The sequence below is a fragment of the Octopus bimaculoides genome, chromosome 2 (assembly GCF_046866305.1).
Source record: "Octopus bimaculoides isolate indiv1 chromosome 2, ASM4686630v1, whole genome shotgun sequence".
Classification (NCBI taxonomy): Eukaryota; Metazoa; Mollusca; class Cephalopoda; order Octopoda; family Octopodidae; genus Octopus; species Octopus bimaculoides.
In genome coordinates, this window is record NC_142929.1 from 116957658 (window position 1) to 116971174 (window position 13517).

Consider the following 13517-nt stretch of genomic DNA (forward strand, 5'->3'; position numbering starts at 1 on the left):
AAAAACTGACTTGTGATTTACTTGGGCAATATTTCTGGTAATAACATCAGTACCTTTGGCTACTATTTGTTGCTCCACCAGATCTGAGTATTTTCAAGCCATTTACCACAGTGATAGATATAGCTGTTCAGTTTCTGAGGAGATTAAGAGTAGCTCTACCGTCAATTCTTAGGATTTATTTGTTCAACCTGTGCTGTATTCTAATGCCAGTATCTATGGAATGGTAAAGAGGAAGACAAAATAACTAGATTGGTTCTGGTTTCAGAGGGCCTGTAAAGAGCTAAGCTCTTTCCTTCTAACCAAGTCATGAAGAAAACTACAAATAGTGATATTGTCTCCTCTGCAATTCATGGCCAAATAAATTTTTCAACACATAAATTTACAAGAAGACTGGCAACAGATCAAGCCAAACTTGATATTGTATAATCTTGTTATTGTTGAGTTAGCCTTGTTAGAGCAAACCTACAAGATAGAGAGCATTGATCAAGTGACTGGGTGCAGTCTACAGTTCCTCACCTTGGGTGGTTGGGGACAACACAAATATGTAGTAAATGATTGTATAATGTGCAATGTCACAAATCTACTTTTACTCTGCTATCCAGTGTGTTCTGAGAATAAGCTAAAACAATATTAATAACAATGAATGATTGTACATTATCAATAGCAATTACTGTTGGGTGATTAGTAATAGTGAGAAGGTACAATAAAGGAGGGCGTGCTGACATATTGATACAATTGTGGTGGGGGTAATTAAAAGGAGCATTTTGTGCTTACAAATGTTTCCAAACAATTTTCCCACTTACAATCAGAAAAGGAAAGATTAGTAAATATTCCATCAATGCAAATGCAAGCAATGAAGATGGAACCAGCAGAAAATTTGTTAAAGAGATAATCAAACTCTATGTTAACTAAGTAGACATATGTATATACATACATACATACATACATATATCATCATCATCATCATCGTTTAACGTCCGCTTTCCATGCTAGCATGGGTTGGACGATTTGACTGAGGACTGGTGAAACCGGATGGCAACACCAGGCTCCAATCTAATTTGGCAGAGTTTCTACAGCTGGATGCCCTTCCTAACGCCAACCACTCAGAGAGTGTAGTGGGTGCTTTTACGTGTCACCCGCACAAAAACGGCCACGCTCGAAATGGTGTCTTTTATGTGCCACTCGCACAAGCCAGTCCAGGGGCACTGGCAACGATCTCACTCGAAAATCCTACGGGAGTCAGTCAGGCGGTACTGGCAACGGCCACGCTCAAAATGGTGCATCTCATGTGCCACCCGCACAAGAGCCAGTCCAGGGGCACTGGCAACGATCTTACTTGGCTTGCCGGGTCTTCTCACTCACAGCACATTTCCAAAGGTCTCGGTCAGTAGTCATCGCCTCGGTGAGGCCCAATGTACGAAAGTCTTGCCTCACCACCTCAGCCCAGGTCTTCCTGGGCCTACCTCTTCCACGGGTTCCCTCAACTGTTAGGGTGTGGCACTTTTTCACGCAGCTATCCTCATCCATTCTCACCACATGTCCATACCAGCGCAATCGTCTCTCTTGCACACCACAACTGATGCTTCTAATGTTCAGCTTTTCTCTCAAGATACTTACACTCTGACGAGTATTCACATATATATATATATATATATATATATATATATATATTATATATATATGTATATGTATATGCATATGTGTATATATATATATATATATATATATATATATATATATATATGTATATATATATATATATATATATATATATATATTATATGTATTTATTTTCTCTTAGTTAACAATTAACTCTGACAAAATAAATTGGTTAATAGATACCAGGGTAGCAAAGATCACAAAATTACTGTGGTGTAACTCCTGTTTATGAGGTAGAGACTCCCTGTTATTTTGGGTATTTGAATGAATATAAAATTTAATAAATGGAGTAATACACATATGTTGAAATGAATTCTTTTATTTCAAACATATGTTTCGAAGATTACAAATGGTTCCTTCCAAAGAGGTGAGTGATGTTGATAAAGATGTAATCTTCTCTTCAGGGAAATACATAAGAGCCAACTTAACTGTAAGACATTCGGTTAAAATGTCTTACAGTTAAGTTGGCTCTTATGTGTTTCCCTGAAGAGAAGATTACATCTTTATCAACATCACTCACCTCTTTGGAAGGAACCATTTGTAATCTTCGAAACAATGTTGGAAATAAAAGAATTCATTTAACATATGCCTTTTACTCCATTTATCAAATTATATATATATATATATATATATATATATATATATATAGGTACATATATATAATATATACGTCTCTCTCTCTTTCTCTCTCTCTCTCATTATATATATATATTAACATTTGTTTCTTACATTATATATATATATGTATATATATATATATATATATATATATAGTGTAAGAAGCGTGTGACAACCACTGTTTTTCTTTATTATAATAATAAATATCTATTACAAAGAAGGACAATACAGGACGTTACAAACATAATCATATATATACATAAATTAAAAATTTTCACAAACTTATTTTCACAAAATATGGCTGGAATGCCTGCGACTACACCTCACTTCTACCATGGGTGGAATTAAGTAGGGACAGTCATTCTCAACTTCCTCATATATACTTCACGACAGGTGTCTTCTCTCCAGCCCTATCTTGCTCTTCAGATGGTACCTGAAGTAGAATAGCAAACCAAGGTCAGAGATGAAGGATCCTGTCATGATTCCTTGCATTCTAGTTCTCCATGCTCACTCTTTCATTACTGTGACTGTACACAGAAAACATACCTCACCTTCCTCTGATAGTCCGGTTGGTGGTCCAATATTCATCACAGACTTAGCTGATAGCTGTACTTTTCCCAGGTGCAACAACACGTGTTCTACGTAAATTATCAAGCCAGAAAGCTCTGTGCACTGTACAAGAGTGTGCAGGACAGTTTCATCATCCTGCCCACACCTTGGGCATGCTGGTGGCACTGATATTCCGTGCCTGGACAATTTATCACAGACAGGTAATGCATCCCTGTAACACTGCCAGGTCAGGGATCTTTGGTAATTATCCAAATACCCCGACCCGAAGGTTTTTTGAAACAGGTTGGCTAGCTGGTTCTCATCGAACACTAGAGCCTCTCATAGGATGTTATCGCTCTTATACTCTGTCATCCCTTTATAAAATACAGAGGTGATATTCCCGCTGCTGGACTTGCTTGTCCTGTGGATTAGTGTGAGTGGCTTTCGGCATTCCTTTTGCCATTCAGTCGTATTTTGTCTTTTAATCAAATCGGGTGTAAATTCCTCCAAGGAGGCGGGTCGTGGAAAGAATTCCCCTGCAAGCAAATTCCACACCTGGTTTGCGAAGACCTGTTGAGGCAAGTAAATTTGGAATTTGAAATTTGAAATCTGAAATCGAAATCGAACCGCATCCAATGACTGGCACCCATGCCAACCTCTCCTTCATTGGAGACTAAACTCTGCTTGTGAAGACCTGTTGGGGCAAGTGAAATCGAAATCGTAATTGAACCATACTCGATGACTGGCACCTGCACCAGTGGAGCACTAACAGCACTGTCGAGCGTGTTCATTGCCAGGGCAGCTGCCTGGCTTCCGTGTTAGTGGCCTGTAAATAGCGCCATTTGAACGTAATCGTTACCAGCGTTGCCTTCTAGCACTTGTGCTGGTGGCACATTAGAAAATCATTGGACTGGCTCCCGTGCAGGTGGCATGTAAAAAACACCTTTTTGAGCGTGGCCGTTACCAGTACCATGTGACTAGCCCTCGTGCCGGTAGCACATAAAAGCACCCGCTATACTCTCAGAGTGGTTGGCATTTGGAAGGGCATCCAGCTGTAGAAACTCTGCCAGATCAGATTGGAGCCTGGTGCAGCCTTCTGGCATGCCAGTCCTCAGTCAAATCGTCCAACCCATGCTAGCATGGAAAGCAGACATTAAACGATGATGATGATGATGATGATACATATATTTATATATGTGTGTGTGTGTGTGTGTGTGTGTGTGTGTGTGTATGTGTGTATATATATATATATATATATATATATATATATATATATATATATATATATATATATGCTCATGACTACATAATCACCTAAACATTCAGTAAAAGCCAAAGAAAGCATGGTACAAGCTACTAAGTCATGTAAATCATACTTGTGAATAATTGCTATGAATGTGTGTGTGTTTGTGTGTGTGTGTGTGTGTGTGCATGCGCATTGCAACGTATATTGCAAGGGCTACAAACATTGATTAGGTCAACTAAGTACAGAAAGTAGAAACAACTGTATGATGCATTATTGAATAAATCTACCTTATTTTTCTTTGATTATACAGAGTGTCCACAAAGTCTGGGTACATGGGGATTAACACATACTTTCAGAAATTATCATTTCTTATATTTAATTGTTTATGTTATGATTTTATTTACTCCATGTACCCACATGGGGATTAACACATACTTCAAGAAATTATCATTTCTTATATTTAATTGTTTGTTATGATTTTATTTACTCCATGTACCCAGACTTTGTGGACATCCTGTATAATCCTTATATAGATATACATATATATTTATTTATTATCTACTTATCATCTCTACTCTTTTGACTAACTTACAGCTTCTGAATCTAACAAAAACACAAGTGGCCATGAAGAAGAATATGTGGGCATCATTGTGCCAATTACTCCTGTTTGGATCTATGCTACATTATGGTAAGTTCAAATTAAGAGTCCATCTCCTTTTTAATTGGATGGTAAAATCTCTGCTAACTTCTTTAATGGATCAAAATATTTTAATCAATTAAAATTACATCTCTAGAGCAATAGTCAATTCATAAAAAGTGGGGAAGATAATCACAAATTGTTTATTAATTGAAATTAATTAAAATGAAATGAAGATGCTGTAAAATATGTCCCTGTGTATTTGTTCCACATCTTTATTCTTAAATAGAGTTTAGCCAGTAATTAATTTCTTATAAAATGTTTAGGCGGTGTCACTCTACCAACAACTCTATTATGATAGAAACCATCTGTAACAGTCAACTTTTCCAACAGTCTCCTCCTCTCTCCCTCCTCTCTGATCATCAGATCTTCCCCTAATCATCAAATCTTGTTCTTTGTCCTTGATATAAACAAAGTATTTTAATTGAGACTAGAACTTATTTATTGATCTCAGAAATATAAAAGGTAAAATTGATCATGCCAAGATTTGAACTCAGGACATAAGTTCTGGATTATATTGTGGTTTAAGGCCAATCTTTTCTCTAGATCCTGCACTGTAGATATTCTGTATGTCCAGTCTAGTTTGTAATTTGCAATTCAGTGTATAATTTAGAATAATGTTGTTATCAACATTCTCTTTATTGCTATGATTGTCTTCACCACAATTATCAACTAATAAGGGATTCACATGGTTGTTCAACCTCCTAGAAATAGCAGTCAGCTCCTCCACAAATCTCACCTTACTGTCTTAAAAAAGAAAGTGGGCTAACTTGAGGCTAAACAACAACAGCAACAACATAAAGGCATTGAGCCAATGAGATAGCAGAGAAAGCAAACCTTAATTCTCACTTTATCATTTTTGAAAAGAGAGACACATTGAATCCTGAATGCTTAGGTAGTCTTTGATTAATTTTCTATATGTAAACACAGGTGTGTGTTTGAGTAGTTTGCTTTATAAGTATATGGTTGTCGGCTCAGTCACATTCTGTGGCACCTTGGGCAAGTGTCTTCTACTATGGTCCTGGGCTAACCATAACTTTGCAACTGAATTTGTTAGATGGGAACTGAAAGAAGCCTGTTGTACATATATATGTATATATATATGTATATGCATATATATATATATATATATATATATATATATATATATATATATATACATATAGCAATAAGAAAATGGAGGAGAATATGCAGTATCCATCGACTTGCAGACAGTATATTCCATTGAATTAATTTGTTTATTTTGTAACTAAAATGACAAAAACCACAATATACTGATACTTATGACATACCATGTCATATTAACAATTAAAGTTACAAATATAAAGTACATTTAGCTATTGGAGTATATACAGAAACTTACAGCTGTTTCGGCCTAGCGTTGGCATGCCCCATTCTATCCCAATAGCTCCCACGTGCCGGAGTAATTAGCAGATGAAAATGATGTAATGGGGTCACATGCATGATTCGCTAGGCCTCTTCAGAGATTCACAAAAATTCAATACAAATATAAATATAAAATAAAAAATAAAAATAAAAATAAAAATAAAAATAGAAATAGAAATAAAAATAAGAATAAAGTAAAAATAAAAAATAAATGAAAAATGAAAATATCAAAATATAAGGCACATAAAAAGCCTACAAACAGTATAAAAGACCATATAAATAGTTTTAGACACTCCAATACACATGTCTGTGCCTATGTACATAACCATATGTAGATATCTATGGATACCAAAGCATATATAGATGAGTACATATGAGTGTCCAGATGTACGTCAACAGTCACTGCCACCCCATGTGAGGGGGAAATATACACATGTATATATCTATCCCCTCACACATACGTACATACATACATATATGTAATTCTCTTGCATTATATATATATATTTATATATATATATATATATATATATATATATACATACATATATATATATATATATATATATATATATATATATATATTTAATTAATTCAATAAGAGGATAAAATCTTTTACAAGAATTTTATCAAGAAGTTAGCATGAAAAAACTCATGAGGGAAAAAAAAGCCAGCATTTTTTATTCCCAAGAACATATTTATTTATTTATATTTATATAAGGGCATTACTACAGAATAATGCCACACACTAAACTTCCGTAATAAACACATTTTTACCGAATGCGAGGAAAAGCAACTCTTAAAAAAACCATGTGTATATATATATATATATATATATATATTAGAAATATAATATTTCTAAATCTCTCAGAGAGATTTAAGCAGTAGTGGAGCGACAAAGTTGTAGTATATTGTCAACTTAATGTGACAATCCCAATAAGGGAATACACTACTGCTGTTTAGCCCTAGGAAGCTGGACTGCTTCCTGTCGGCCTTGACACAATTACTGTGTCCTTAAGTTTGTGAAGGGGAGACAAGCTCCCCCACCCAGCCTAGCCAGCATTCAGGGACATGTTTCTGAGTCTTTGCTCGTCATCAGCCTGAAGTAGCTTGCCAGCTGGATAGAGAGGCCTGTCTCTCCTTCACAAACTTATGTAAATCATAGTGAAGTTCATTCACTGATCAGCAAAATTAGAAATATAATATTTCTAAATCTCTCAGATATATATATATATATATATATATATATATATATATATATATATACATATATATATATATATATATATATATACACACACACACATATATACATATATATATATATATATATATATATATATATATATATATATATATATATATATATATATATATATATATATATATATATCATCATCATCATTTAATGTCCATTTTCCATGCTGGCATGGGTTGGACAGTTTGATTGAAAACTGGCAAGCTGAGGAGCTGCACCAGGTTCCAGTCTGATTTCCCATAACTTCTATAGCTGGATGCCCTTCCTAACACCAACCACTTCAAGAGTGTAGCGGGTGCTTTTTATGTGCCAGTTATGCAATATATATTGTAATAATGAAGTCAAACCAAATAGGGATATTTTGAAATCATTTAATATGTACATTTTGGGTTTACGTAATTTATAGGAAACATTGATTACATTAGACCTTCCTCACTTAAAACATTGCTTGTTGCATTTAATTTGAGTTGAAATTCTGGTACAGTATACTGCTTCTTAGTGTAATACAAAATATGCACACATACATGTGTGTGCACACACACACACACACACACATACACACACACAATTTTTATACTTACATACATATATATACACACACACATGCACACGTGCACACACACACACACACACACACACACACTCAGACATATATATGCACAGGGTGTTTGGGTGTTTGGGTGTTTAGGTGTTTGGGCTAAATTTGACTGTTTACATTGAAGGAAACTAAAACACAATGTCTCATCCAAAAATAAAAATATTTTTAAAAATGAAAACAATATCAACTGGGTTATGGCTGGGAGATAACTGTTTATGCAAAGTAGCTACCTCAGTATCCACCATGGTGTCTCAAACCAGCTCCAGAACCTGACACATCTGTTTTTCACAGTGTCCCTCAGAAGATCTTTGAACACTTCCTAGATCTTGACCCCCAGCTCAGCCTTGGTGTTGCAGGCAGAGTGGTTAGTGTCTTCCTCAAGTACTCCCACACATAGAAATCTATCGGATAACAAATGGGGGAATTGGGAGGACAGAAATTGGGGCTGGTGAAGTTGTAGAAATTCTCCAATAACCACTTCTGGCTCTTTCTGGAGATATGGCAAGAAGCTGAATCCTGCTCCTACACATATGGTCCTCCAATAGCAACCCTCTCCAGCCAGAAATTTGTATAATTCAATAGGACCTATATCAAGGTAAGGTAAACATTGTTGAACACTGATTAATTCAACAAAAGGAAGGGATACAAGAAACACACACACAAAAATATTGAAGCAAGTTGATGTTCCAGAGCATATAACTCTTCTTTTAACCTCTTACTGCTTCGAAGGTGAGTATTACATACTTGGTAAGTTTAATTTAATTGTGATATGATGTGAGTTGTTGTTGCTGTTGCTGTTATTGTTTTTCTGTAGCTCCCAAAAGGCAACTACTGTGATTGAGTTGCTAAAGGCATGAAAAAATTATCAGTAAATTGTTAATTGATAATTTCAGGATTTGCTGTTGATAAACCACCTGTATTTGTGAAAGACATGAATGGTCTAGAGTTAAGTGAAGATACAGACACAGGCAAGCATTTCACCTATTTTTTGTTTTCTACTGTTATCATTTTATATAAATCTTTAATTTTGATCTATGATCACTTAATATTCACTCTTCCATGCTGGTATGGGTTGGTGGAGACTTTTTGAAACACTGTTTAGTAGATGGTTACCTTTTCTGATGCCATCCATTTTAGTCATCATATACAACATACAGGGACATGGTTTACCTATTCTAAAAACTGGATTAAATATGGCTAACACATTAATGCTATTTTGAAATCAACAATTTAATTTCAATGTAATATAAAATTTCAAATTTCTCATTATAATTGGTTTCCAATTTTATTGATTTAAGGAATTATAATTTGGACCAAACTTTATATCCAGACATTAGATTTTAATCTTTGTAGTATTAAAATTCAAAGTCTTAATGTTTGGATTTTAGCTAAAACCAATCCATTGTGGTGAAGAAATGTTTTGATTAATGTATTCTTAAACACATGCACTTTTGCCTACAATATTTTCCCAGGAAAGTTTTGGTTCCTGGAACCCTCAAACCAGGAGAAATTTGTTTCTTATTATCAATTTGGCAAAAAAAAAAAAAAAATTCCATTTCTTCATTGATAGAGCAAAGAAAATAAGAAAACAATGAAAGTAATAAACACACACCAAGAACACACATATAAACATGCAGAACACACACCAAGCAGAAGAAATATTCCATATCTTTACCCATAATTAGAGGTTATTAAATCATAGAAAGAAATTAGCTCTGAGATGCATGCATTCTTCTAGGAAAGTATTTAAGTACTTCCCAAATAAGGATTTTTAAGAGGGCATTACAGAGGTAAAAGTATACATAAGTTAACCAAGTCAAAAATTTTAGATTTACTACAGTTAGTTTTTAATAATCTCACTATAAACCTCATTCCTATCTATTATTTTTTATAATTCCTTTATTTCCTGTTTCTTTTAATTCCTCCTAATCTATCTATTTATCTTATAAGGTTCATTCTTTCCATTCTTTCTATCTTCATCAAGTGTGGCCAGTGAGGGGAATACACCTTGACCTAGTTAAGGCTTCTTCTACTACTAACTATATAAAATTATCTACCCCCATAAATTCTAAAAGGTCATTCTAAGTTTAAATGATGCCAGAATCTATGTCCATATTGTATTTCAAAGCAATCTCTGCTATCATTTACAGTAAGCTTTTATGATTCCCTCACCTAAAATATATACTATCTAACACTGAATTCCTCAAGGGCATGTCCTGATGCATCTTCTATCTCTCTCACTATTACTCTCTTTATCTTATTCTCTAACTCACTCTCTTTTCTTTTTCAATTGGAATATTCATGAATCTACTCTATAGTAAGGCACCTATCCCTGTCCCTCTAATTCTCTAATCCCTCATCAACTGACACAAAGCCCCCACCCCCATCCTTACTACCACCCCACCTCCGAGCTGAGGAGGTGTTTGTCTTGCAAGTTACCTGCTGATCCTGCTGGTGTTGATTCCATGTTAAAAGCATCCAGTACACTATTTAAAGTGGCTGGTATTAGGAACGGTATCCAACTGTAGAAATCAAACCAAAACAGACCATAAAGCCTGGTATGGTCCCTGGCCTTACCAGCTTCTGTCAAACTATCCAATCCATGTCAGCATGGAAAACAGGGATTTGGTATGAATTGTCTTACCTGTCTATGACTTTCAAGTATTTTAACACCCAGTGCTTTGAGGGAATCATCCTCACTGCACCACATTGCAGCTTACTGGTGAACAAGCAAAGCACATATTGGGTTATCCCATAAATAATGTATTTGTTTCAATTGCATAAACTAAAAGTTGAAGAGGGACAGGGTAAACTACCTGCATCAACTTGCTATAAAAGTAGGTAGTAATTTTACCTTGTATTTATTCTTAGTGCAAGTTTTGAAGAGTGCAGCTCAATTTTAGCAGTTATTTTTTCAAAGCTATAATAGAAGTGACAAAGGAACATATTTGGCATATTTTGCTTTATGAGTTCAATAAAGGCAACAATGCAACAGAAAGTGCAAGGAATATTAGTGCAGTATATGGGGATCAGACAATAAGTGTAAGCCAGTGTCAATGGTGGTTCCAGAAATTTCGAGCTGGAAACTACAGCCTAGAAGATGAGCCTCGTCCTGGAAGATCTGAAGAGATTGACGAGGACATCCTGCAAACCCTGGGGGCACAAAATCTCATTGTAACTGTTGAGGAACTAAAAGAGAAGCTTGGATTTGGTCATTCAACCATTCATTGACACTTGCATGTCATCGGAAAAGTCAGCAAGTTGGGTCAATAGGTTCCTTACAAACTTCCTGAGTCTAATCGCATGCAGAGAGTGAATGTGTTCTCTTCTTTGCTGTCACATCTCATGAATGAACCTTTTTTGGACTGAATAGTAACTGATGACGAGAAATGGATTCTCAATAAAAATGTCAAGTGCTGAAGACAGTGTATAGGGAAAGGAGAAACACTGGCACACCAGGCTAAAGAAGGTCTTCACCCATGTAAAGTGTTGTTATCTGTTTGGTGGGATATGAAAGGTTTAGTCCACTTTGAACTTTTAAACTCAAACCAAGCAATAACAAAGGAGATCTACTGTGAGCAGCTTGAGTGGCTTAAGTTATGGTTTCAATTCCCAGACCGAGCGTTGTGAGCTTTTATTGAGCAAAAACAGCTGAAGCTCCAAGAAGCTCTAACAGGGGGTGGTGGCAAACCCTGCTGTACTCTTTCACCATGGCTTCATGGAGTAAATACAATCATAACATAAACAATTAAATATAAGAAATCATAATTTCTTAAAGTATGTGTTAATCCACATGTGGGTTCATGGAGTAAATAAAATCATAACATAAACAATTAAATATAAAAAATAATAATTTCTTAAAGTATGTGTTAATCCATATGTACCCAGACTTTGTGGACACCCTGTATATATATATATATATATATATATATATATATATATATATATATATAGATATAGATGTCATCATCAATCATCATCATCATTATTTAATATCCACACCAACAGCACATGTGTAGTTACATTGCTGAGGTTTTGTGTCCATGTGTGTATCTGTCTGTGTCCATGTGTGTATCTGTCCGTGTCCATGTGTGTGTGTGTGTGTGTGTGTGTGTGTGTGTGTGTGCGTGCGCGTGTGTGTGTGTGTGTGTGTGTGTGTGTGTGTCCATGTCCATGTGTGTCCATGTGTGTGTATGTGTGTCTGTGTGTGAATGAGGGGGCCGCCTGGCACCTCATCTCTAATATCTACCTCTTCACAGCTCCTACTGATCATTCTCTCCCAACACAGATGTGAGTAACAATGCAGCTCTACAACAAGAACTTGCTCTGTCTCTCAGTTCTCTCATACTTTAATCCCTCATCCCCTAATATAAAGCTGAATTGCCTCTTCTTTTGGAGTTTGTAGTCTTGCAAGCTGCATGCCAACTTCAATAGTGCTAGTGGCATGAGAAAAAGCAGCCAGTACTCAATATAAAGTGGTTGATGTTAGGAAGGGCTCCAACTGTAAAAAAACCATATCAAAGCAAATACTAAAGCATGATGCAGTCCTTGGGTCCAACAGAACCTGTCAACCCATCCAGCCTGTGTCAGTATGGACATTAAATGATGATGATGATATATATATTATCGTGTGTACATACTCAATGTACATGCTTTGCTTGTTTGTGTGTTTCGTTTGTTCATGGTCGATAATGTTTACAACACTAGAGCTGCTCTTAATCCATAATTGAATTTAATCTTACATATGCATCATAGCCAACAAGTGGTTCTTACAATTTAGTTTGTCCCTGGTCTGATTCAGGTACATAATGTAGATAAGCCACAAAAATGACACAATACTGGTATCTATCATTTCTGAATGGGATTGGAGGTGAGTTGTCTTGTCTGTCTATGACTTGCTGGTGTTTTAAATCCTGTGCTAAGAGAGGGTCATCCCTGGAGTGCTGTACCACAGTGAACTGATGTACAAGCAAGACACATACATTGAGTATGTGCAGTCAATAATATTTACAACACTAGCACAACTTTTAATTCATAATTGAAAAAATATATAATATATATATATATACATATATATAGATATGTAAAGGTGAGATCCAAGGATTAAGGTGTAGAAAGTTATTGAGCTTCAAGCAGCCCATAGAAGATATAAAAAACAACTTTCAGCATTAATAGTAGTTTATTGGTGCAAAAGGTTGTGAATTTTTCCCATATCGATGTTCAATAAGCTTTATTCTCTAGTCTTTATTCTTCTATCTGCTGTTTTGTTCTTTTATATACTGTGAATTCTCTCTCTGGAACTTTTCTGCAAACACACCTTGTCTCTGATGATGGAATACCTAGTGTATGGATATGTTGACCCATCACCTGGGATATCCCAGAAACAGCTGAAAGACATTAATTACTTCTACTTCTCCTTTTTTGATCCACCTTACTCTAATTAAATATTCTGAATGACCTGAGATGCTTGTCCTACCTTGGTTTTGTTTTCTTTTCCCTTTAATAT

The 13517-nt window shown here is 35.4% G+C and overlaps 1 protein-coding gene across 2 annotated transcripts in view; it reads left to right on the forward strand.

Annotated features, from left to right (window-relative positions):
• The window catches only part of LOC106879350 (cadherin-87A), a 125124-nt gene that overhangs the window by 988 nt on the left and 110619 nt on the right, over positions 1-13517 (forward strand). For both annotated transcript variants that reach the window (XM_089347585.1, XM_089347584.1), the window contains exons 2-3: positions 4667-4760; positions 8905-8979. In XM_089347585.1, the coding sequence (XP_089203711.1) occupies positions 4667-4760; positions 8905-8979 (169 nt within the window). The remainder of the gene's footprint in view (positions 1-4666; positions 4761-8904; positions 8980-13517) is intronic.